Source organism: Seriola dumerili, unplaced genomic scaffold, assembly GCF_002260705.1.
Source record: "Seriola dumerili isolate Sdu_G_001 unplaced genomic scaffold, Sdu_1.0 BDQW01000291.1, whole genome shotgun sequence".
Classification (NCBI taxonomy): domain Eukaryota; kingdom Metazoa; phylum Chordata; class Actinopteri; order Carangiformes; family Carangidae; genus Seriola; species Seriola dumerili.
Genome location: NW_019174546.1, coordinates 564003 through 591164, shown reverse-complemented (window position 1 = coordinate 591164; position 27162 = coordinate 564003). Strand labels below are relative to the sequence as shown.

Here is a 27162-nt window from a genome sequence, read left to right as displayed (position 1 = left end):
CACTTAATCTTTGCTAATTGACACGCAGAATTTCTATTTTTCACTGAATCTGATGTCATTACGCCATCGTACTTTAGAAAACTTGAGATGGCACACGGTTGAAAAGTTGCCCCTCACTTTTTTTTTTTTAGCTGTGCCAGCAACACGACTCTTGGGATGGCGATTTTGGGTCGGTGAGTTGGTCCACAAGTTTGGTTCCCACTGAAATAACTCAACCACTATTGGATGGATTTTTGCAGACGTTCATGGTCCCCACGGGATGAATGATACTGGTGATGCCCTGACTGTTTATCAAGTTGCACCAGCAGGTTGATGCTTGTGGTTCAGAGTGAAAAACCTTGACTATTAAAGGATGGATGGTCATGGAATTTGCTAAAGATATTTAAGGTCCCCAGAGAATAAATTCTACTGACTTTGATGATCGTCTGACCTCCTGATGGTGCTGGAGAAAAATCTATATTTTTACTTATTAAAGGTCCCATGTTGAAGACAGTGAGATTTTCATGTTTTTTTTTTATTTTTTATTATAAAGCAGGTCTAGACTTTATATTACTGCGAGTAACAAAATAATCAATCCATGGGGAGATGTATCCAGGCCACATTCAGAAACGAGCCGTCAGCACATACAGTCAACGCCCTCAGCCATGCCTCCAGCACAGCCCGCCCTAACAACCCAACAAGCTTAACAACATCCTTTACAGCGACTATAATAACAAGACAACACTAAGTGGTCAATCCGTCGCTGAGCTAGCAAGCCACAAGACAGAAAGATGTCCAGGAGAGCATCATTGAATGACAGGAAGCCACAGCTTTTCCAAAGACAATAACATTAGAGATCAGTGGCTGAAGTTTATTTTTTCAGTCAACGGCTCATTTCAGCCGCTGACTAACCATCGCCATTTGTATTTCCCAGTGAGTTTTACCAAGCTACAGTAGTAGGCTACAATCCATTCCCTATGGTTGGCCTGGTTGTGCATGACTCAGGAAACAGTCAGCCAATCAGAAGAGAGGCTCAGAGACTGACACACCATGTTCTGACTAACTTAAAACCACAATTATTTCTTCTTATGGATATCTAAATCATTTTTTTAAAAGTGTAAAATGAGGAAATGTGGAATATCTAAACATTTATTTGAAGGATTGGCTCAAAACTTGATGCAGACATTCGTGGTTCCCAGGTAATGTATAATTTAATAACTTTGGTGATCCCCCAACTTTTCTTGTAGCGCCACCATCAGGTCAAAGTTTTTGTCCAGCACCTTGGTTTTTGATAAAATACCTGCAAAGCTAATGACATTCCCATCAGCCTCAGCTGCAATTTGAGTTTTGTTCTAATTAGCAAATGTTAGCATGCTAACATGCTAGATTAAGATGGTGAACAAAATAAATAAATATTACACCTGCTGACCATCGGCAGGCATCATCATTGTGAGCATGTTAGTGTGCTGATGTTTTGTCTTGCTTTTATCAAGGTGTCTACTGTGCACAAATATAATAATCTACCTTTCTGTTTCAGCATCTCCACTGATAAAGCCGCAGCTGAGGCGTCACTGTTCCATACATTGAGAAACAGCAAAATGATCGTCTAGAGGTGAGAGGTATTACGGCCTGGCAGAAGGAGCTGAGAGTGATGAATAATGGATAAGAGATGGAGGACAAGGAAAGGTCTCACAGAGGAGAAGCCATTGGCGGGGCAGAGCTGGAGATCAATGCACAGAAGAGAGAAAGAATCAGACAAGAGATGAAAAAAAAAAATCTGTGGTGTGTAACACCATCTCAGAGTGTGAGGTGATGACAGATTTCAATGGAGTCAGAGACATTTTTTTTTTTCTCCAGGAAACTTCAATAACTTGCTGCTAATCTAACAGACAACACCAGTGGGAAACTCTGGATTTTTAGGAAGGTGGTATTTCGGAGACTCTTTGAAGTTATCTGATGGTGAGAAGATTGGATGTGGCGCGACATAATGGTGAAGCCCCCACAGCCAAAGTGCCTGCACCACCACGAGCTCTGATCTCCAACATCAAACGTCCCAAGGGAGCAGCCGGAGGCCTTCGCTTCTCAGAGACGAGATCAAACATGTGAGGGTGGGGGCGGGGCGGATGAAAAAAAGACGGTGGCCATTTGCTGCCCCGACAAGCCTATCGCATTTTACCAATTGCATGCATGTTACATCACGAATCATTTCATGGCATTACTGTCCATCTTTGATCACAAACAGAGGGGTCTCAACTTTGATCTTGTATGAAACAGCACAAAGGGGACAAATGAGAAAGTCTCTATTGCCACTCAATACTTTAAGTATTTTACAAAATAACATCACTTTCTTGAAAGGACATTCAGTCTGTTCTATGCCATTCTAGAAAAAAAAAAAAAACCAAATGGCAGGTCATTTTCCGGAAATGTGCTGTAATAGCTAGTCATCAAGACTCCATTATGGAGCATGAAACCAATCCCTTATAAAGCAAGATGGTTCTTGAAGAGGGGGAGAAAAAAAAAAGGAAAAAAAAAGAAACAACCCTCGGCTCAGGCTGCAGCGCTGCAACATCCATCTGCTCTCATGAGGACAGAAAATTTCCTTGTCTCCTTCAACCTCAATCTGGCCACAAATCACAGGGGAAATAATGTGTCAAAGTCTGGAGGCGATTGGAGGGCTGTGCGTGGGCATAGCGGGGCGCTGAACCTCCACAAGCTCGAGTGTGAGGCTCACGACTCCCATCCTCATTTGCTCATCCATCAGGGTGATCACAAGTCGGCCTGTTGAGCCGTTTGACAGAGGAATGAAAGCCTGGATGTTGAGGAAGCGGTACAGTAGTGGAGTAGGGGAAATGGGGACTATCAACACCAGCAGAGAGGCAGCAGAACGGCTATAAAGTTTCAACATTAGAGCTTTCAGTCAATGTTAAAACATTTTGCTTGAGGAATATGACTCTATATGCAGCTGCAACGACCTTGTTTGTGACCATCAAATCAGACAATGATGGCCATTAACTGCAGCGCCACTTATGGCTGTAGCCCGGGGACGTTTCATTTAACACACCAAGACCAAAAAGCTTTGTGGGGGCTATTTTTAAAAGGTGCTAAAACCTCCTCTGAGCAGGTATTGATCTCAGTTCGCAGACACAGTGTGTGGGATCATTGGGACCTGGGACATGAGGGAGCCATAATTTTCCCCCAGTCTCTCCTGCAGTGAGCTTGTGTGACCAGATTACATATAGGAGGAAAAACTAGCAGAAAGTTATTGATGGCCACCTCGTACATTTGTGGCAATGACCTAATTGAACTATCAGAAATTGAGAAAGCAATAGCCAGTGGTGGAATGTAACTAAATACATTTACTCTAGTACAAATTACTTTATTTGTTACTTTATTCTTCTATTCCACTGCATTTCAGGGGGAAATATTGTATTTAAATATTGTTATAACAGAGGTTTTCAAAGTGGGAGGCAGGCCTCACCAGGGGGCTTCCAAAAAGTTTCAAGGGAGGCTCAGTGAATGGAAGGGAAAAAATATTACAAGTTATACATTAGTTATCAAAAGGAGATCACAGAGATTAGCCTACATGTGTGGGATTTGGTTAAAGAGATAGTTCAGAGTAGTTTGGTGGAATTTTACTGTTTTTCCCAGAGTCAGAAACTAGTAAAAGCCTTCAGACAGACCTTTCTCATGTATTTGGTTTAGTCTCAAGTTATGACAAATAGCACTATTAGGCTATCTTGGCTCAGTTGTTGAGTGTCTATGGGATCAAATAACATAATCATAATCCCATAGGCACCCAGGAATTGAGCGAAACAAAGCAATTAAACTAAGGTGTGGTGAGAGGTTTATCTGAGCGGAGGCCCACAGCTTTAAAAACCCCTGGGCTAAAAAATCCATTATATGTACATATTTAATTATAGAATGTAAATTCCCCCCAGGCTTTAAATATAGAGAATATACAGACAACCATGGCTGCAACAAGCAATTATTTTCAATATTAATTCACTAGTTGAGCATTTTCTTTATGAATCACTTGGTCGACAAAAGTTCAGAGGACTGTGAAGAGTGAGAAATATCGTCGTCTGTACGACCAAACAGTTCAAAACCCAAAGTTCCATCTCATTGATTATCAAAGATGTTGCTGATCAACTCATCTGTTAATCGATGAATGACTGCTGCTACAGGTGACATGACCTCTTCAATAGAAGCAACGCGGGGTGTTTTTACTCAGTACTTTAATACTATTTACTTACGTGACAATTAATTGTAATGTTTTTTTATACTGTGGTAATAGCATGTTTAATATGAGGATATAAAATTCTTCTGCTCATTATTTGGTATCTACAGGGATAATATGAGAATAAATGTCTAAAGATTAGTTTCTCTATCAATCACTGCAGCAATTCTCCCACTTAATGTACACCAAATAGGCAATAAATTTGTAAATTACAGAATGATCAACAAGTAGCGCCCCATTCACTTGTGTGATGAATGAAAACTCAGAGCAAATTAGCTGTTTATTTCCCCATATATAATGTGTAATCAAAGTTTCACCTCCATCAGGCTCTATCTGGGCATGAAGAGAATACAATTTCCCACAAAGACTCCGGCTCCAGCTCAGTAAACAACAGGACCACACTGTAGTTCAATCCAAAAAGCTAATCGCGATGGGTATTGGAATAATGAGAAGCTCAACCTGAAGAAAATGGCTCATGAAAAAACATATCTGGTAACTATTTTCGAGTGCCTCCTGGGCAATGGGCAGAAAAAAAAAAAAGAGAAAAAAAAAAACAGAAAATTACATTTGCAATGCAAAAGCGCTACCTCCCTGATACCTGATTCTTGCCACCACGGTCCAGCGAGCAGTTAAAATCCAATTTCAATTAAGGCGTTTGAGAAAATATTTACCAAGTTTTTCTCTCACTCTTCCTCGTCCTCCTCTTTTTAAGCCTTAGCCTCTCCAGGGCAGTAAGAAAGGAGCATAAACAAAGAGCCACTCTTGAGAGTGAGAGAGAAGTCCAGACGTATGACTTCATTCGTGTCACATTTCCAGCAAAGGTCTCACTTCAAAAGTCATCCAAGTACAAGATAACAAACTATTCTTTTCCCTGGAGGAGGAGGAAGGGGGAGGGCTCTCTGCTGCTGGTAAAACGGTCACGCACAAGTTCCCCCTCCAAATTTCACCCAAAGGAGCTCCGACTGCCACAAGAACTGTGAAAGAGAATTAATACAATTTGTAGATGTTATTGCATTTAGATTAGGTTTATGATTAATTCCATTCATGAGCTGTCTTTTGGGTTTTTACTCATCAGATTGGCACATTTTTTGTTTTCTTTCTATTTCAGTTTCCAGTGGAAGTGAAGAAGTATTCAGATCATTAACTTCATTGTACAAATTTCACTTAGGTAAAAGAACATAAGTATTATGCGCAAAATGTGCTTAAAGTACAAGTTTCATAGTGCTATATACAGCATATTGTGGGATTATTATCACATCTGTGTTAATGCGTGAGCAGCAATTTTGCAGCTGGTGAAGGTGGAGCTGATTTTAACTACTTTTATAAAGTGTTGGGCTGTTGAATCTGCCAATAACTGAGTCCTAAAAACCTTATTTTGCAGTGTGGTAAGAAGACTTCAACTTGATTTCAATTTAAGCCACCACGTGCTGCCAGAACAGCTTCAATGCTCCTTGTGATTGACTCTCCAAGTCTCTTCTTCCAAAAGATATTCCCTCATGTGGCGATTTGATGAAGGCGGTGAAGAGCGCTGTCTAACACATTTGTCCAGAATCTCCCATAGGTGTTTAACTGGGTTGAGATCAGATGACTGTGAAGGTCATAGCATATGATTCACAGCATTTACATACTCATCAAACCATCCAGTGAGCCCTCGTGCCCTATGGATGGAAGCGTCATCATCATCCTGGAAGGGAACATTCCCATCAGGATAGAAATGTTTCCTCTAAGGGGACAAGTGGACCCAAACCCCCCCCCCCCCCCCCCCCCCCCCAGCATAACAGAGCCAGCGGACCCCCTCACTGTAGGGGTGAAGCATTCAGGCCTGTACCACCCACTTGTCAAGAATATGGTGAAGGACGACTCAACTGACCGTGTCACGTTTTTTCGCCCTTTATTCCGTTGCCTCTGGTTTTTGCACCACTGAACTCTCAAAAGTGCATTCATCTTGATAATGAGGGGTTTATGCACTGCAACCTTACTATAATACCCCCCTCTATGTCATTGTCCACAGACTGTTCTTGCTGACACAGTCTGATCACGTCTTGCACTGACATTCTCAATCACCCGAGGAAGAGCTGCTCTTCTGTTTTTCCTTACATATCGCGCTAATGCATGAGCATCACGGTCATCGAATGTGCGCTGTTGACCGCGCTGTCCGACCCTATTTATTGAAGCCTCTCCCACAGATCTACATGCAGATGTCACTTCAGTCACTGATATTGAAACGCTCGTCAGTTGAGCAGACTTTGTGACTGAAGCTCCTGCCACCCGTGCCCCAACAATGAACCCGATTTCAAAGTCACTTAGATCTTTTCCTCTTGATACAAGATCAGAATCAACTGGGCCTGCTCAGCATTCTCATACACGCCACAGAGCATGATTGGATGTTAATTGAACTAACTGTACCATGCAGTGCACAATGCACCAGCGTTCCAATATAACGCACTGAAGGTGTTCTAGCGGGACACATGGTGGCCCGACACCTCATTAAGACATAGTTTTTTAACATAGTTAACATAGTTTTTTTCCTTTAATTGTCACCCGTCTGTGTGTCTGTATCTTGAAGAAACATTGCTGCAGTAGAATTATGACTTTCATAAGAAAATAAAACTTTGCAGAGAGGGATATTTTTTCAGTGAACAATGTTTTGCTCAGCACATCATCTGTTCTTGTATGAGAAATAATCCGCAAAATGACGAGTAACTACACCTGCCGGATAAATGAAGTGGATAGAAGAGTAGAAGTATAATTTAGCATAAAAATGGAAATACCTCAAATCAACATTTCACTGAGTTAATGAGCTAAAGCAGAGCTGAACTAATGCGAAGACAAAGCAGGGTAGGAGCATGCTTGTATTCACTCAGAGGGAGAGGGAGGGATGCTGAAGTTGCAGCAGCGTGAATGAACGAGCAGCAGCAAAGTTCATTACTCATGTGGGATGTTTGTAGCCTGCTGATCCCTACTGAGCCCAGCAGAGGGGGCAGTCACCTCACGCAGCGTGTCAGGGCGGCACTCAAGATGGGACGAGAGGAGCTCGAACCCACATCTTAAAAAAAAAAAAAAAAAAAGGGATGTGTGGAGTTCCTCTGACTAAAGCTCTGCTCTGAGGAAATCATTCACTCCCAGGAGTTACAGAGCATTAATCAGCCAGACTCCAGCAGCAGGAGGTTTATTTTCTGACATGCAAAGACTGAAAAGTCTTTTCTCTGCAAATACAAACAACCCACCTCATTCATTTACATTTTACTTTGCAGACTGTTTGCCAGCAGTCTGGTTAGGCAATAACATATCACGCCGTCTCTCACAAAATGGCTTGTTAAACTCGCACGCTGGCAGATCCAAAATGACAAGAGCTGGAATTTTTTCACCTAAATATCAACAGGCAAAAAAGAAAAGTCTTAAAGACAGGTGCCCAGACAGAACCTGTAATCCAGAGATCACTTGTATATTTAAATATACTGACAGAGAGAGTACAAGCTACCGACAGCGTGCAGGACATGTCTCAAAACTCACTGGCAGACATTAGCACACTGCACATAAGACATCAAGCCGGAGCATGAAACATTATATGCGGTGAGATGATATAATTTTAGCGCTAAAACGACCAGTAACTTCAGTGGTTAATCAATTTAGAAAATTAATCAGGCCTTTAAGTCATTTATCAGGCCAAACATTCACTGGTTCCAGCTTCTCAAATGTGATAATTGCAAACTAAATATCTTTTATTTTGGACAAAACAAGAAGACGTCAGCTTGTGGTTCTGGGAAAGTGTGATTTTTCATTTTTTTCTGACACTGTAAAGATTAAATGATCAATAAGTTAATGGAAATAGTCAACTGATCAGTCATGAAAACAGAAGTGTTAGTTACAGCCCTAAATAATTTGTCAGCCACTGGAGATTTAGCCATACATAAATCTCTGTCATATCTCTACAAGTTTTAGACTATTGAGTAATGTTGCTAAATCAATTAGCACAAGTTTATTGGATTTTTATATTGTTATCGCATCTGTGTGATCATGTATCCATTTGTTGCAGCTTTTAATTTGTTGGGTTAGCCAAAATCCAAAACGTTTCTGAATTGCTCCGAAAGAAATCTAAAACATCTACATCTTACAGCTCCATTACAGTCGGGCAAACTCCATCTGCTGTTGAAGATCACAGAGATATGCTCAAAAGCTCCAGAACAGCCAATGAGTGGACCTTACAGTGAGTTAAGTTTCCCAGAAACTGTATTACATCACAATATATATCTATATTGTAATATTACATATACAGTGATATACAAATTTACTCTTATCGCTCACTGCTACATTCAAGTCCACCGACCCAGTTATTGTGATCTAACGATATGAGAGCACCTATCCTTTTTGAAAGATTTCTCCTGTCCAGGGATCAGTTTGTAGGAAAGGAGATGTCAGTAAAGACAAGTGGGAGGCTGTTCTCTCCTGCAGTCCCCTTTGGTGTGTTTTATAATTCATAATAAAAAAAAGTCCTCACTTAGAGAGCAGCTTTAAATGTCTGCGCAGTGCAAACGAAACCTCAGTTATGCCTGATGTGGGTGGTGTTTCCTTCCTCCGGTACAATAACAAAATGTCCTGATGCTGCTGCCTTTGGTGCATGCCACTTCTGTGGTATCACCGTTATCAGCGGTGACATATGAAAAGAAAATCCTTCAATCCAGGTCAAATGAGCACTAATCTGCTCTGTTGGCATGATACCGAATCATTATGGTACAGAGCATCGTAAAAAAAAAAAAAAAAAATCTTAATCTGGGACCGAAAAGGAATCTGTTTTGTTTTCATGTAGATGAAATTCTGCAGAGGGGAACAATAAGGAAGAAACACCCTTTTCATCCATTCGCTTTTTCATAGCTATAAACATCAGCAAGGCAAATCCCAGACTTAAATCAGTAGATATGAATATAAATGTGTGTTTGCGTGCATGTGCGTATCAGCACACGTGTATTCGAATGCGTGACTGTGGCAGGGAAAGCAGTCAAAACCCATTTGATTAATGCATATCTGATATCAAATGGAACATAATCCCCACAAGTATAAAGGATTAAACACTCTACAATATTCACCTCCCCTTCTGGATCCAGCAAACTTTTAGGGTGAGGTTAAAAAAACAAACAAACAAACAAAAAACAGCACCATATGTTCACAGACACAGTGAAGCTCCACGCTCTGCCGCGTAGGTTGATGCTCGCTCACTTGAGAAAGTTATGAATTTTGTCAAAAATAGAAAAAGCTGCACTTTGTTGCACTTTAGGAAGATGAGAGCCTTAACATCTGTATGAACAGACCTGTCAGAAACAAAGCTGATAGAGATTTTACATTCGACTGGAAGTTGTTTACATAGAGATTGACATTGCTCTCAATTTCTTCCTCACAGCATTTGAAACAACTGTTTCTCCCAGGGCGAAGCTCTGTGTTTCATTTGACAGTACAGTGACAAAGTACTCGAGTACTCTACTGAAGTAGCTTCAAGGTACTTGTACTCTATCATCAGTAATTCTACTTATATATTATTCTAAAATGAGATATATTCTGCACAACAACTTATTTTGCTTTGGGTATTTCAAGTTTATTTGGATGTTAACACGTTTGTACCAAGATTTTGAAGCAGGACTTTTACTCTACACTGCAATATTCCTACTTAAGTTAAAGATCTGAATACTTCTTCCACCACTGGTCAAAACACTCCCACAGTCATCACTGACATGACTAAAACAAACTGGAGCTGAAATGATTAGTTGATTAAACAAATACAGTATTTAATCAGCCAGAGAAATAATCAGTTAATTGTTGAAAGTCACGTTCCAAGTAAATTGCCAAACATTTCATTTCAACTTGGACAAAACAAGTACTTCGAAAACTTTACTTTGAGAAATCTGAAGTGTAAAGGTTAAAGTCTGTGTTGACTCAATTATATGAATGTTTACCACTGAAGAGACTGTCTGAGTGTGACCAGCCCTATAATCGCAAATGTCCCTGACTGACTGACTGACTGACTGACTGATCATAATTCCACCATTGGTCAGCTGAATGCCACATGACTGATTTGGAGTTTGCCTATTGACCGTCGCTCCATGAATTGGCGCAAACAGCAGTAATGACAACTTTGTGGCTTTTTTTTTTTAAAAAAGCGCCTATAGTGACAAATCTAGCAACTTCACTGACAAACCTTAGATACACGACCACGCGTTACAGCCATATACCAGGCTTAGACCTAGTCTTGTCAAACTATCAACGAATTGTCGACTGGATTTTAACTCTGCATTCAAATGTGGCCGTAACAATTATAACTAGTTATTTTGTGACAATGTTGCACAATACATCTTGACCAAATTCAGGGTAAGGATTTTGAGACCCTTACTTTGTTGTTTCAGTGGCGCTGAGGTCTCTGTGGGGGGAGCTCCACCACAATTTGAACATTTAAATTCAAACTCAGCATTTGTAGCAATGTAAAAGCTCATTCAAATTTACATATGTAACTTTGTCTATTTTTATTTTTAATGGACATTATACAACCTCTAAGTTATAGTTTTTTCTCTTTTTATCACTATTTTTCACTATTACTATCTTTGCATGTTATATTTTCATTTTGTTTCATTACTTGTATTTCTTTTTAGCGCTGTTCAGCTGTTAAAAGTGTGTTTGTTGAACTTGGCTCAGGGTAATAAAGTGTAAATCAGAAGCACGGTGTGAAGACAGCGACAGCCTGGCTATGAAGATGCAGAGGCTCAATTTTTCAGACCACCTGCTCCACTCACTTGTATTTTACGGCCAAATGGAGCCTAAATGTGGCAAAAAGCAAACGTTCCCTGTTCTATAAAATCCATGCTTCTGTTGTCAAGGGTTATATTTAAAGGGGACATGGAGCCAGAATGTCTCGCGGCATTCAGCCGATCACAGAAAATGACTTCTGCTGCTCACTTCGGACAAGAGCAGTTTTAGCTTTATCATACTGTAATATCTGAGTGCAGTAAGCGCTGCCTCTTACAGTCGCAGATGGCCAACAGGCAGAGGAGCCCGCACTGCTGGCCAAGGACAACGCCACCATATAGTAATAAATCAGCTGCTCTCCATCCACCACAGGTGCCCTAACTTTAAGCCACAAATCAGGGCGGCAGACAACCAGTTTGCAAGAGAAACTTAAGTGCAAAATCACAAGTAGACAGCGCACGCAGTAAAGAGCAGATGCTGCAGATCCACACATCCAGTTTTGTATTTCTATGAAGTACTTCACAGTAGAATAGCAATTATTCTCCCTGTCTACTTGTGTTTGAAGGGCGAAAGGCAGGCGGGAATCTCGCTGTTGAGAAAAACATCGACCACAGAAAATCCATTTCAATTTGCCAAATGCCAGTGCAGGATTACTGACATTTAACAACTGATATTTCCCCTGAAACTCAGTGGTATCCCTCCATAACTCCGTAATAGAACTATCTCATTGATAGTGATTACACACAGCATGAGTGCTCACACAGAGAAATCTGAGTATATATATATCACCAGTGCAAACTACAAAATCTGAAAGGATTAGACAGACAGAGAGATGCAGCACATCATCTGCAAGTCAGGGGGAAACAAACAGCGTCGCCGATTGCCTTCTCCACTTGACTAGACAGGCGTCCGGCCTCTGCAGAGATTTTCCTGAAGGTGTTATTTGCTGAAGAAATGTGCCTGACAAGGAAACTTCTCCTCAAGGCTGCCAGAGACAGAAAGCAATATGTACACTGAATTTCCAAGTGACTGAGCAATAAAAGGAATCTGTCCTGTTTGGAGCTCAGCCCTCAGAGGGATGATGACTTAGATACCGTACCTTGAGGTTACGAGCGCATTGTTCTAACTGGCAAGATGATTTGTGTCTCGTCTCCTGCAACTACTGTAACTTTTAAGAGATGGTTTTACAGCGACAACACCACTCGGTCTTTTTGTCCAACAGAAGAGATAAAATAGGAAGAAGCAGAAGAAAAAAAAAGACAAATGGCTCAAGCTCAAAGTGCTCACTCTCACTAGAGCTGAAATGATTAGTCAATTAATTGATTTGTTGATCGATTGTTAAAAAGCTAGAGGAATAGCCAGGTTACAGGAGTCTACAGCCATGCCAGCCGCTCGCAGCGGCGCGAGAGGAGAAGTCAGAGGATCAACAAACTGATTGCAATTCATTCTGAGGAGAATATCAATGTGTGTCCCAAACTGTTTGGTTATCTATTTAATAGTTGTTGAGACATTTCACTCAAAACCGCAAAGGTCGAGCTCATTGCGTCTCTAGAGGAAAAGTCAGAGGATGACCAGAGTCATTAGGATTCCTCCTCTGGGAACCATGAATGTCGCCATAAAATCTCATGCCAATCCAACAGTCGTTAAAATACTTCATTAAAGAACTCGTAAAATATGTTGCTTATGAAAAGTATTTGCTTGAACATGATCAGGATGTTACCACCTCTGCCTCAGGAAAAAAAAACAAACAAAAAAAACTCTTGGAGGAATTCCCTTTCAATTGTTTCAGTCCATTTTCAAACTGACATGCCCCTTCCCTAATGATTAATGATGAATCCCAGGACATGAGCCAAACATCTTTTCTGATTATAATGTCTGTCAGGATGAGGTTACATGACAATGAGAGCCAAGCATAAGAAAAGACGGCTCTTATCTTCCTGAGCCGCGGAACAAACGGGATATGTTGGATCGGATAACGGATTTGTTGCATTTAAGACATATTTTTAAGTCATGTCTCATTCCAGATTTATTTTCTGGAGTTTTTTTTTTTAACTGGTGGAGAGAAAGTCTGACTCAACTGAATCCTTTTTGTTCCAAGCTGCAGACATTTCTCTCAGATTTCCAATCAGAAAAAAATTCAGATGATTTGCCAGCACAGCTCTTTGTTTTTCATTAATCCTCTTAGATTGTGAAGGTTCTCCAAGAGCTTGAACAACAGCCTTACCAAACACGTGATAAACAAACCGACAAACTGGCCAGGTGAATCGAAGGCCACCAAAAAGCCTCGCTATGTGGCACACGCAGGTGTTCACTCTGCAAAATAACAATCAAGTTCGCAGAGTCTGCTCTGTCAAAGCCTCTGTGTGTGGCTGCACTGTTGGCAAATGTGAAGGATGGGAAAGGTGGCATTTAATGTGTGTGTGTGGGTTAGGGTCTGGGAGGAGGCAGCGGTGTCACAGTCAACAACAAAAACAAAAACAGCAGTTATCAGGGAGATCAATAAGAAGCCAAAATACAAATATGGACGCACAAAAACCATCACAAAACCGACCGCGAAACCTCAAACGCAACAGCGTGACTGGAAGAACAGCAGCGCGGCTTCCTCGCAAAGCAACAGCAAGCTCACTGAGCAGATACGACATTACCCAGAGTACACGGTGACATTTTGAACCGCTGTCCATTTCCTTTTTTCATAATGACCACAACAAAAGAAAGTTCCAGGGCAGAGGCGAGGACAAAAGCAGACGGGGGATTATATTTCATGAAAAAAATTGACTGCACTTTATTTAATACCCTCACTTAACCACCAGGCTCTATTTGTGTCTGTCAACCTCTTCAGTTCACGGAGGTAATCAGCCTCCCAGTGCTGGCGCCCAGAGCAGTGCCGGGCTTCCACCGGGGATAATAACACTGGCACTGAAACCTTTTATTAGCTGGCTTGGTCAAGAGCCCTCAGGAAGGGGCCTATACTATGACCAGACCTGGCTCCCACTGAGCACATCACTGACTTTATAGCACAACCTGACACTTCAATGAGAGAGAGAAGAGGAGAGTGAATCAAAGCTGGGATATCCATCAAGGATATCTGATGCTGTATATGTCATCCGCAATTTTGCAACAGGATGAAAATAAATCCTAACATGTCAAGGCAATAAATTAAGCTAAAAAGCCGGTCTGGAGGGACCGGGTGTGGCACGGGGGTTTGCAATTGAACAACACTAATGCAATTACAGGGATTTTCTGCTTGCTCAGAGGCTCGGTTCAAGGGCGGAGCGCAGAGAGCTCAAGGCGAGCTGCACAAAATCAGCTGTTACCCAGAGTAACAACCAAGCTTCATCTTGCCACCTCAATGTCTGGAAAAGCTGTTGAGAAAATACATATAGGATTAGAGTGGCATGGCCGTGAGATCAAGGGTATTCTGCACTTCCGATGCATCCTGCCTGGATCAAATAGAGCTCTGCTGGTTTGGACTCTTCATTTGTGAGCAACAACAGGGATGTGAGTTGTGATCTGAGACTGTCTCCTGCAGGATTTTATAAAAAATATGACAGCAAGTTGATATTCCAAAGAAAGGTTTTTACCTCCCCCTGTCCAGAAGACGCTAAAAGGACTGGGTCAGGGACACACAAGCACCACTGCAGCTAAATGGGTTTCAGTATTTTGCTTAAGGACACTTTAGCAAGGCAAACACTTGAACCGTTACTTTAAGTTTACACACAGTCATCCCACTCACTCTGACACCTCCTGCTGCCCCTTTTCATTCTGTATGACTTCTTCTTTTTGTCGTTTGGACAGCATTTCTAAGCCACATCCAAGTCTATGGAGAGCACAACTCCTTATCAAACATGGCCTCTGCTGCTCTGTCTCTTCTGGGGCTTTGGAGCACCCCTGTGCCAATGAGCAGCAAGGCCTTGCCAGCAGTACAACAACCTCTCAGGCCTTGCCAAGTGTACAATGTGCGGGGGGTGGGGGGTGGGGGGGCCTTGCCAAATGTAATCCAGCAATGGTGAAATGTGCTCAAATGTATCCAACTGGCTGGGAGTTGTATGACTCAGTAACTACTTCATGTTAGGAAATGAACACAAACTGAGAACATAAATGCCACTGAAAGTTGATCAAATTTGCCCAGAAATGTGTGATGTAGAGAGCTGAGTGCGCCAGGGAAGGAAAAGACTGATCAGAAAACAAGATTCCAATTTTTCCACATTTCATGCCAAGTGTCATAATTAGATTCAAACATGGTAGTCATGGTGACGTTTTAATATTGCATTAATATTACCATAAAATCAGTTTTCCTTGCCTATGTGGAATATGCTTTCCCCCATAAACGGACCAGTGGCGAAGGGGTCAATTAACTAATTAGTACACAGACAGAAGATGAATCAACAGCAATTTTGATTAGCGCTGCAACAATCTATGATTTATCTGGCTAATTAGTACTCAGTTAATCGACTATAACGTTTTTGGTTGATAAAATATTAGAAAGCAGTGAAAAATGCTTGTTACAATCGACTAAAGGCCCAGATGATAAAAAAAATAGGATAATGTGATTCTTTGCGTTGTTGCCTGAGAATGTCGCTAGGACAAAACAAGACATTTGAAGATGTTTTTCATCATTTTCAAGAAAATTATGTTTTGCTTTCTTAGTCAACAATACGATCATGAGATGCATCGACTGAACATAATCATAAGTTGCAGCTCTAATGTTTTTTTATAATGCACCACAAAACCTGACAAAAAAACAACCTTGTTCAATCAGTTCTCTTGCCACATTGTATTGTATCTATTGTAATGCAAATACGCATATGTCAGCACTAACAAGCGGTTCAACACAGCCATCAGATGACATCACCACTCACATAGACTGGGCAACCGTTGGTCACCATGTCCTTCATACGTACACAGTGTGAAGTCCATCCGGTATTTGTCATTTCCTCGCTGCAGTAAGTTGGCGAGTCGCCTCTTGGATCATATTCTAACCCAAAACTCCAGATTTCATCCAGGGACCCTTCAGGGCCGGATGATGCCATCTGACCACATACGATCTGCCGTCTTGGCAGCTCGGTCCCGCAGATTATTGTGAAGGCGCTCGGTCAGTCTTTATCTACGAGTAGGAGTTCACATCTGAGCGGAGAGTCAGGTGTTAAGAGGCCAGTCTTAATCCTGAAATGGTGTTTGACCCTTTAATCCCCGAGGAACTGGCTGTCCAGAGGCTGCTGAAGGTGTGCGCGCCGCAGACGGCTCGCACAGGTGTAGCTCAAAACAAACACTGTGGCCGACAGATAATCTGACAATTATCCTTCCTAAAACCAACAAGACAAACACTAACACTAGATTAATACGAGAACTGGAGGGAAAGTGCTGCTGAAAGGAAATTAAACAGTGTTTCTAGCTGTTTGGACCCCCGAGAGAGTTGGAAGATAATTTAGGAGCAGCTTGAGAAGATTAATGAAAACTGAAAAAACTGCACTGCTGATAAAAAAAATATCATTTTTCTGATCTTGATGATTAAAATGTCTTTTCTCAGTAAAGAAAGAACACAGGAGACTCCAAGCAAGAGCTGAAATGAATCACTGAGTCAAGAAAATTAATCTTCAACTGTTTTCATAATCAATTAAGCATTTAAGTCATTTTTTCAACAAAAAATATTCTGAACGTTACTTTGTTCCAGTTTCTCAAAACGTGAGAAAGTGCTGCTTCTCTTTGTCTTGTACGTGACAGTAAATTGATTATCTTTGGATTAAGGTTGTAAATCAGACGAAATGAGACATTTTGAACACACCACCACACGCTGTACGACATTGTGATGGACATTATAAACTATTTTTATAGACACAGCTATTTGGATAAACATCATTTCAGTCATTTCAAGCAAAAATAGCCACTAGTCTCTGCTTTCAGTTTCCTAAATGTGCTTTTCTTTGTTATATATGACATTCATTGAATATCTTTAGGACTATCGGTCAGAAAACAAGAAAGCTGAGGACATAAGCATGGGCTCTGAAAAAATGGCATTCACAATTTGTCACAGCTTTTCTTTTTACATTTCATAGACTAAACAAACGAAAATAATGATCATATCACTCAATAATCAATTCAGTTAACTCAAACATTAATGGAGTAGAAAGAACAAAAAAAAAAAGAAAAAAATCATATAATTTGGTGCCAGTTCAACTTTTCACCCAATACAATAAGTCAAGTAGAAGCATTTAGTTCGTATCGGGAGTCAAAAGCCAAATCTGTTAAAAAAAAAAAAAAAAACTTTCACTGAAGATTTATAGTCTCTCTCTTCTGCAAGTGGAGTTTTTAAATGTTTGGATCCCTGAGGGAGTCAGAAGATAATTTAGAAGCAGCTTGAGATGAGTTATGAAATCTGAAAAATGCCCCCCTGATCATTTGTCTGATCCCTGTGATTAAAGTTTCCCTTCTCTCAGTGAAGCCAGAAAACTGCAAATTAATAAAGTATCAAAGAAGAAAAACTGCACTGCACCATTTCTATCTGTGCTTTTCACACGAAACAACGGGCGATGGCGGCCAAAGCCAAATCTCTTACAATACTTTCACTCAGTGGAGGTTCAGCCGCTGCTGAAAGTGGAGTTTTCAATTGTTTGGACCCGGCAGGACGTAACAAGATAATTTAAGAGCAGCTTCTGCTCATTTATTAAATGTGAAAATAGGCTATTATTTCTCTAATCTTTGTGATTACAATGTCTACTCTCATGGAAGAAAGAATACTGAGGACTCTAAACATTAAAAGTAAAAAAATGCACATCATTTGGTAACAAAGTTCACATACACATCACATGGAGGCACTGGTTTGCCCTCTGGAGCTGAAATCTTAACTCAAGTAAAAGCTGCAATTTCACTCTTCTGAAAGATGATGTTTCGTTTAAGTCAGTCAGGGCTAAAGCAATTTTCACTTTAATGAAAATGCAGTTAAATGTTCTACTGTACTGATTACAACAAGTTTGTACTTTCTCCTGATGTCTAGAAGAAACGATGGCAGATTATTAACTCGTTTTTCTACATCATTATTGGCTCCATCCTCTTGTTTTAGAGCAGTCAAAGTACGAAACCTCAAACTTGACGTCACAGCTTCAGAAAACTCCTTTTATGAATGCAAGTACAGTAATAAAAGGAGCAATGGCCCAGAGGTTCTATGCGAGTGACATGTAATTATATGCTGCTGACCGTGACTGCAATTACAGAGCTGAACTTAATTTGTAGGCTGCCATATCACCTCTTTCATTAAACTCTGGCTGTCTTCTCTTTGTGTTTTTGTTCAAATCGGGGTGAAGAGGGAACAGACAAAAACTGCCAAGAAAAAGACCAGCACCGTCAGCGGAGTTCAAGCAGTCCGAATTGGCACATGATTAAACCACCGGGGATTAGTGACCACCTGAACAACATGAACAACACGCGGTGAGATCAAGAAAAGCTGTAAGTCCCAGATGTTGATAAGATTCCCTGTGTGAGCGGAGGGTCAGCCCGCTGGCCCAGTTACTACTACATCTGCTGCAGCCTGGATTAATGCCAGATCTGGAGGGAGGTTATCACCCTTGGTTACCACCGTGAATACGCGAATCCCTAGCACGAGCTTCTGCAGCAGCGTGTGTATGCGTGTGCACAACAGATGTAGGTTACATTACCATAATAAAGCAGCCGCACGCTTAAATGGTACCCTGTTGGCTCAGAAAGGCTTTAAAGAATTGATGGCAACAGCAGAGCAAAAGACAAAGACTTCCTTTTAGGCGATTCAGTCAGGAAGCGGATTCGGTTAAAGTCAAGCTGAGATTTGAATTCTTCTCACTTTGTGTGTTGGGATGATATTACTACAGCTACTGTGCATATTTCTCCATTTTTCAAAACATTATAAAAACATTTTTTGGACATATTTATGGAAACTGTTTATGCATGGTCCCCCCCCCCCCCACTGATGGCCCTGCAGTCACATCATTTAAATAGCCTGAAACAGCATGCAGTGTAATAGTGTATCATCTGAATCACTTGCTTCCCAGCTTTACGGGGAGCAAGTGAGATTCCGTGTTTAGCTGTCCTGTCTTGGTTCACTCTCAGCGCTCTCATAGCATCGTTTTCAACCACAGCAGGCAGCTGTTTTCAACAACAACAACAAAAAAAAAAAAAAGCCATAAATATCCACTGTACACTACCTGCTCAGCACCAAACAGCAAACAGGCACAGATAGAGACCAGCCAGTGAACATGGTGGAGCATAAGAGACAGATATTTTCTTTCTGGAGCTGGTAGAGACTAAAGAACAAGCTAAAAGAGAGCAAATATTGGACTTGTATTCACCAGGTGGCCATGAACACAACTCCAAACGAATGTTAATGTGTCTTCATAACTGCCTGGCGTGTAAAGGAGCAACTATTTGCTAAAAAGATCAAATGCTGTGTTCAACAAGTAGCTTCCACTGCCACCAAATGACCAAAAAAATCCAACAAGTCCTTCTACCTGAACGACCATATAGTTTGTTTGTTCCCTACCTTCGGATTCTACCCGTTTAATTGGTTAGGGTTGGGTAAATAAAAACACTACTTGATGACCATGTCCTGAAATCTCACATGGTGCAAAGCAATGGCCAATAATGTTGGGCCGCAAGCTAGTTAAAACAAAATGAATGAAAATGAATTTAAAAAAAAAATGTTTCCTGGAATTTACTTTCCATATTCAAGGGACTGGTCTCTTTTGTTGAGCCGTCACGTTTACGTTGCGTTCATGTCATACTGGAGTTATCGATTGAGCAAATGATGTTCTTGCTAAGTAGAATGTTCTTTAAAGAAATGTAGCTTATGTTAGTGTCTTTTTGTTTTGTTGGCGTTTATTGATTAAGACATCTCCACAAATGTGTGAGAAGCACAAAGACATGCAGACTGACAGCTGCCATCATGAGTTGTCTGATGGCATGAACCCTCTTCAAGTCTTAAACACGGGAATCTTTCCCTTCGTTAGCTTCCCTCCCACACGACGTGAACACGGCATTAACCCGCAAAGGTCTAGGTCTTACGGCAAACGGCGTTTATTGAAGCTTAAAAAAAAACAGAAATATTAAATAAACCTGTCTAAATGAATTAGATTAGATACCTTTGAAAGCAATGAACATACTGTTGAGAAAGGCTCTGTTCCAAGCCGGAATTTTTAGTGATTTGCGTAGCTATAAATGTCAAGTGGATTTGAATGAAGTGTTCGGGAACAGAGGTTCACATTTCACTCTGGCTCTCTGTAACTTACATTTCTTCCTTTTACAATTTTGACAAAAGAAGTGCATGAGTCAAAAACTAATTCTAATGTGTCTGTTTGACTTTTTGCAATTATTTTGTTGGTTTCTTGTTGTACACTGAATTCTGTTTTTTTGTTTGTTTTGATTTTATCATGCATTAATTTAGATTTTGCATATTCATGAGTAAAACGAAACTTCTGCTATAAAGTGACTTACAGCATGCCTTCAAGTGATCATTATTGTATGAAGGAATCTATTAAACTATTGGTAGCTGGTCTATATACTGTAGGATTAAAAATGAATTTTAATTCTCCCTTTAGGACCCCGCGCTGCCGACATGAAACTACAAAACAATGGATTCCCAAATTTCTCATGTAAACTTCACACTCAGGGAAACAGATAAAAGGAACCAAAGGCACAAAGGGAAATCTGAGAACGGATTTGATAACACTTTGAATATAAACCAGGGGCTCAGCCTCATTCAACATCCTGTCAGTGCCCTGTGCTTTCTCGAAAACTGTGGCAGGGTACTTTTTATCAGCCTGCCTTCTGCTGTAACACAATCACATGGGACAAGAGAGACTGAGAGAAGTGCCATTCATCCCTGAACTCATGAGGACTGGGAGACTCACCACATTCCCCATAGCTGTTATACAGAAATACACACACAAACAACTGTGTGTTTGTGTGAGCATGCATTAATTCATTAGAAATCTGTGTTTGTGTGCTTTCTGCTCATGTGAACTTGTATGAACCCAGCATCACCATCTTTTGATGAGGAGTGATGGAGAGCTCTTCCTGAGCTGTCACGATGGGAGACAGCAGCGGCTGCTTTGCCTTTCCCAGCTCAAGCACAGTTCTTCGCGCATGAATTCACTCCAATTAAAACACAGGCTAACAAACAGGGGGACCCTGCACGTCAGACCTCTCTCTCTGCTGGCCTCTCTCACCAATTAAAAATGTGAACTCAGTAGCAGAGTGCGAGTAAAGCTACTCTCAGTGTCATGAACCATACTCGGGCAGGTGGGTGAGTTCATACAAGTGACAAACTGCTCAATTTGTTGACAGAAATTGAGATTTAACCAGAGAAGACGAATAAAACCTTGTTAATGCCTTCCTGATGCCGGAGATGAACTTTAAAGTTTCAGCAAACTATTCACAAGGGGTTTTGAAATACTAAGTACTGTATATACAGCATACAGTATATACAGCATATTGTTTGAGTTTTTTGCTGTGGTTCAACACTTTTTGTTTACTCACTCTTAATAAAATTAGAATAACAGTAGATTAACAAAGTGCCAAATGATAAATGGTGCCTTGATGTGGATTTGGGGGATAAAGAGAAGAGTTAATATCCTCCATATTTAATTATAACATACAACAGTATATCATCTCTGACATATATGTCAGCTGATAAGAAACCAGAAAATGCAGTACAGATATGTTTTAGGTTATTTAGGCCTATAGTCCACATGTCCAGGTGTATTTATTAAAACAGGGGTTTCCTTCCTCCGATCTTGAAAAAAATTTCCGTCCACATGAAAACGCAAAACAAGCTGTCGAGAGCATGTCAAGTCGACAGGCAGCGATATCACCGTATCGTCAAGCTATGTTGGCCAATCAGAAGCTCGAAAAACTAGAATTATCACCACACGGTTATCTGCCTCCGCCACTCAGACTAATTTCAGGTCACATCCCTGTTTATCCAGAATCATATAAAATATTAACCATTTGTGTGAAATTTGGTCATAATTGCTGTGTGAAGTCTTGAGTTAGTCACTGTGACCTTGACCTTTGTCCTCTGATGCCCAAAATACAATCAGTTCGTTCTTGAGCCCTAGTGAATGTTTGTGCCAAATTTGAAGACGTTCTGTGAAGGCATTACTGAGATATTGTGTCCACGGGAATAGAACGGATGAACGGACAACCCGAAAACAATAAGGTTAAAAAGGTATCACCGGCTCTGGTTACAACATGACAATGATGTTACAGGCAAGCTTACGAGCCAAGAACTCTGTTTTCCCCGTCTACATGACAACACTGAAAACAACAGAGTGGCCGGACTTTTACAACAGGTCTGTTTTCAGTGACCTGAAATGGAGTTTGCATGTGGAGGAAAACGCATATAGAAACAGCAGCGTTTTCAAAATTACCATGTGGAAAGGGCCTTAGAAACAGTGTTGTGATTACATGGTTGGTCAATTTTTCCACCATAAAATGTGCCTTTCAGAACATTTCTGGTTCACAATTGGGCTTTAAAGTGCCCTTATCAGAAAAGTTCATTTATGTTATGCATTAATGTTAAAAATAATAATAATATCATTTGTCATTTTTTCAAACTCTCAAATACTGATATCGCTTTAGGCCTCAGAAAACCTGTGTGATTGAGGCCCTACTGAAAAACAGCAAAGAGCCCCAGGTTCCAAAAGGCATCATGGAAAACTGAAATGTTGAAAAGTACAATAAAGAAGAGCAGGCACAACCTGAGGAGACACACAAGTCCATCCACCTGTTTATCTATCCATCCTCAACACCAACCAAATCACCAAATCATGAGCGCTCTCCCACCATGCTTTGTCTACAGGCAACTTTACTTTATTTCTGAGAAAAATAGTGTGAAATCTGCGGTTATCAATGAAAAGCAGTGGTCCTGCATCACACTGTGAGACACGTCCACTGAGGGCTGATTTTGGCAGCCAAAGACAGCCTGTGGCAAAATTCAGAGAGTGTCAGAAATTTAGGAACAAGTTCTCACAGTGTGACCGCTGCTACAATCAATCAGAATACGACATGAAACGACGCAGAATACACCAGCAACATGTATTACTGGCCATTTTTCAATGAAACTTGGGAATAAAAACACACATAAACATACATATGCACACACACCAAGATGTTGGAGGCAAAAGGAAAAAAAAACAGTCATGTGACTTTAGCAAAGTCTCAAAAACAAAACCAGCATCTTTAAAGCATAAGATGGATGACACAAGCGGCGTACATTGTAGTGCTATAATTAACCATAGTTCAATCAACACATGCCTTAAACTGATAAGACTTTATCAGCCACATTTCACACAGTGTGACATGCAATAAACTTACATCACTGTTGTCTGAAGGTGGTTTAATAAGCAGAAAAATATCCTGGACGGCTCAATTTATATGTCGCAAACACAAAACAAGACATGACATACGATATAAAAACATATGACAGCAAAGTCCATATGTTGAAATGTCTATTATCCCAGGACATGGAAGTGGCCGACTAGTTGACTATATAGTAGAGCTAAAGTGAAGTGAATTACTAGAGGATGACAGGTTTGTTCTGGCTTGTCAATATTTCAGGCAGTAGCTTAATGAAGATTTGTATTATGGCCATCCGAGTCTTTATGTAGGCTACCTAATAACCACTTTCCAACACAACTAACAAGGAAACAAGAATACTGGTGTCATTTAATTTAAAGTTACAGATCATTTACTTTGATACACTTTTCCTATATTTTATGTTTATATATACATATATATATATATATATATATATATATAAACAGTGTCAAATCTAGCTTGAAACTAACGGCTGCCTCAGATAACAAAAACAGCCTAAACAAGTCAGATGTGACTATAAAGTTTGCAAAGTGACATGTTGTTGAAGGATTGCTTTCTGTCTGACACTCTTTTTTATTCCTGTGCGTGTTTGAGGACTGACAGGAACCAAAGTACCGTTTAATAAATAAAAACTCAACTTTGGCACAATGAAATATGGATAAAACAAGTCTGAAGTCTGACAAAACCAGACTAGGGCTGTATATTAGCTGTGACGAACTGTCTGACTCTACACCAGCAGGACGGATGCAGAGGAAAATAACTTTTTACAGTATGAAAACAGCAGTTACCACCACAGCACAGTGAGATCAGTATCACTTTGCTATGGATTAGGGATGGGTGATGGGTGATAATTCAATAACAGCATTTATCAAGTTTCAGCAGAGTCATACTGGGGTGATATGACCTTATCATGCTGTTGTTCAACAACTTTTCGTCCAAACGTATGATTACAGGCGAGCTGAAGTTTTGTCTTACTCACACAGAAAGTTTGGAGAAGCACAAGTGGGACACAGCTCATTGCTTTGAACATTTTTTGTATGTTTCATGTGTCTGGTTTATGCGATTTTGCATGCAGTTGCCATATTATGATTAGGGCTGGGTATCACAGTTTTCAGCACCTGCGCCAATACAACTACCTACCAATTAAAGCTAAAACGATTAATCGATTAATTGATTAGTTAATCTACAGCAAAGTGATCTTTTCATTTCATTTTTCAAGCAAAAATGCCAGATGTTTCCTAGTTCCTAATCTTAAGTGATTGTAAACTAAATATCCCTGGGATTTGTGACTGATGGACAGACAAAAAAAATGACATTGATGATGACACATCAGGCTTTGGGACGTTTTTTTTAAACTTATAGACCAAGAGATTAACTAACTAGTTGAGAAAATAATCAGCATATGAATAAATTGTGAAAATAATTGTTAGTTGCAGCCCCTGTACCAAAGCTTAAATTAAACTTTTTCAATTTCTTACATTAAAGAATGTAAAGCAGGAGAACTTTGCCTGAGTAAAATACTGTGTGAATTCACAAAATCATTATATTAATCAGGAAACATCTGATCCAAAAAATAAGCAAGAGTAAGAATCATCAGAATTAATCACATCCAGAGCCAACATTCAGTACTTTACACCTTTCTATACACAAAGCTTCATTTCAGCTTCAGATAACAAACTCAGAGACTGGAGTGCTGAAATGAAATGCAAAAATTTTCCATGCAAATAACTGTAGCTGTATTCACGTAGGTATGTGTGTGTGTGTGTGTGTGTGTGTGTGTGTGTGTGTGTGTGTGTGTATATGTGTGTGAGGTTGGGGGGTGGGGGTGTCAAGTGACACGGTTTGAGCATTTTGAATAGCAAATGCTGCTCCTGTTAAAAGACACAATAGTGACACACATTCACAGATATCAACAACAGCTTCTTACAGCACACAAACGCAAAGCCATTTCTGTGACGCAAACAACGTTTTACATCCATTACCTGGTTGTAAACTGAATATCTCAGAGTTTTAGACTACTGGTTTGACAAAGAACATTCCGTGTTCATCAACAAGTATGATACGTCACTTCTCAAGACAAAAAATCAAATGTTCTCTGGTTCCAGCTTCTCCAGTGTGACGATTTGCTTCTCTCTTTTATATCATTGTCAATTGAATATCTTCGGGTTTTAGAATGACGGTCGGACAAACCAGAAATTAATATAGCTGAAACAATTACTTGTTCGAGTCATTTTTCAATCAATAATACCAAACATTTGCCAAGTTCAACTTCTCAAATATGAGGATTTGCTGCTTGTCTCTGTTTTCTATCACATCCTCCATCTTTGGCTTTGGGACTGTTGGTTCAGCAACACAGGCAATTTTTAAGACATTACTTTGAACTCTGAGAAACTGCAATTGACATATTTCATCATTTTCTGTTATTACATATACAAAAAGATTAACTAAGAAAGAAATTTTAAGTCATTTTTAAAGAATAAATGCCAGTCAATCCCTTGTGGCAACTTCTCTGAGTTACATCATTGTTAGCTGAATATATTCAGGTCTGAGATGGCTGGGCAGACATAACACACTAACTGAAGATGTCACCTTTAACTCCAGGAAGCTCTGATGGACATTTTTCACTATTCTCTGACATTTTATGGAGAAAAACAAATGAAATATCTTTGAGTTTTAGGTTGTTGGTCAGACACGATAAACTACCTGAAGATGTCATATTCAGGTCTAGGGAACTCTAGGGAGGGACATTTTACACTATTTACTGACATTTTGTGGACAATTTAATGAAGGTAATCATTTGTTGCAGCCCTGACTAATCCTAAGTGGATTGTTCTGTGTCACATATGAAAAACTATACCATAACATCTGGCAGCGTTGTTGATGTCAACATCTGTAAATGTGTGAATTTGTGAAATTAACTGAATTGAAGTGAAAATAGAAAAAGAGGAACAGAGTGGGAGTCAGTGAGGAAGTTTTTGTCAACTTTCTCCTTGTCTGTTCACACACCTCTTTAAGGTGTCTGTGTGTTGTCAACTCCTCACATCATGTGAACACCTGAACGTGTCAGGAGGGATGTTGGCTGGCTGGCCTGCATATGCCTGCTTTCTCTAGGAGCAATAAACACAAACACACACTGAATGCACCACACAAGCACGAGGGCCCGGTTTCCTCTGTGTTTCCTGTCATGTGCACGAACCAGAATCACAAATTCAGAGCCCAAAACCAGGCGAACGTCCAGAAACCAGGGGAGGGTTCAGTACCTCCACGGAGCATCACCACCACCACAGCTCCCTGCTCACATTTCACCTCACATCTGTTAAAATGAATAGACTTAAAAGGCGACCACGTCAGCTGCCTGTGTGCTTTTTCCCCCCTTTTCCCCCCCTTTTTTTTTTTTTTTTTGACTGTGATGTATGTGTGAGAGAAACCCCCACTTACCTTCCACATCCAGGCCATTCTTATTTCTACGCAAACAATGGTGGACCGCTTGTTTTCGTCAGCCCCAAAACGCCGATGACCGCGTCCGTTTCCAAACGCATTTATTCATGTATGCATCACAGGAGGAGACGCAGACGCGGTGTGGTTAAATGCGGGGATCGGCTCCATAAATATTGGAGTGTACCGTTATTCGTCTCCTCTCTCTGGGTTTTTTTTTCTCCCACGGAGCTGCTGGGACCTGGACCGACGCTGCGCTGCTACTGGCCGGCACAGACGCACAGTCCCGCCCTCCTCAGTCACATGACCGCCGTTGATTTCCTCCTGCCTTTACAACATGCCAGTGTGGAGAGAACTTGGCCCATAATCTTTTCTTTTTTCTCATAAAATATCCCCGAATTTCTTTTTTTAAAAATGTGTGAAAACAACACAGGATTTTT

General features: G+C 40.5%; 1 protein-coding gene across 1 annotated transcript in view; it reads right to left on the bottom strand.

The window, feature by feature from the left end:
* st6galnac3 (ST6 N-acetylgalactosaminide alpha-2,6-sialyltransferase 3) overlaps positions 1-26905 on the bottom strand; it is a 75061-nt gene extending 48156 nt beyond the window's left edge. Inside the window, exon 1 of the mRNA XM_022758146.1 lies at positions 26726-26905. Coding sequence (XP_022613867.1) covers positions 26726-26743 — 18 coding nt within the window. The 5' untranslated portion in view covers positions 26744-26905. The remainder of the gene's footprint in view (positions 1-26725) is intronic.
* Positions 26906-27162: the final 257 nt, after the last annotated feature.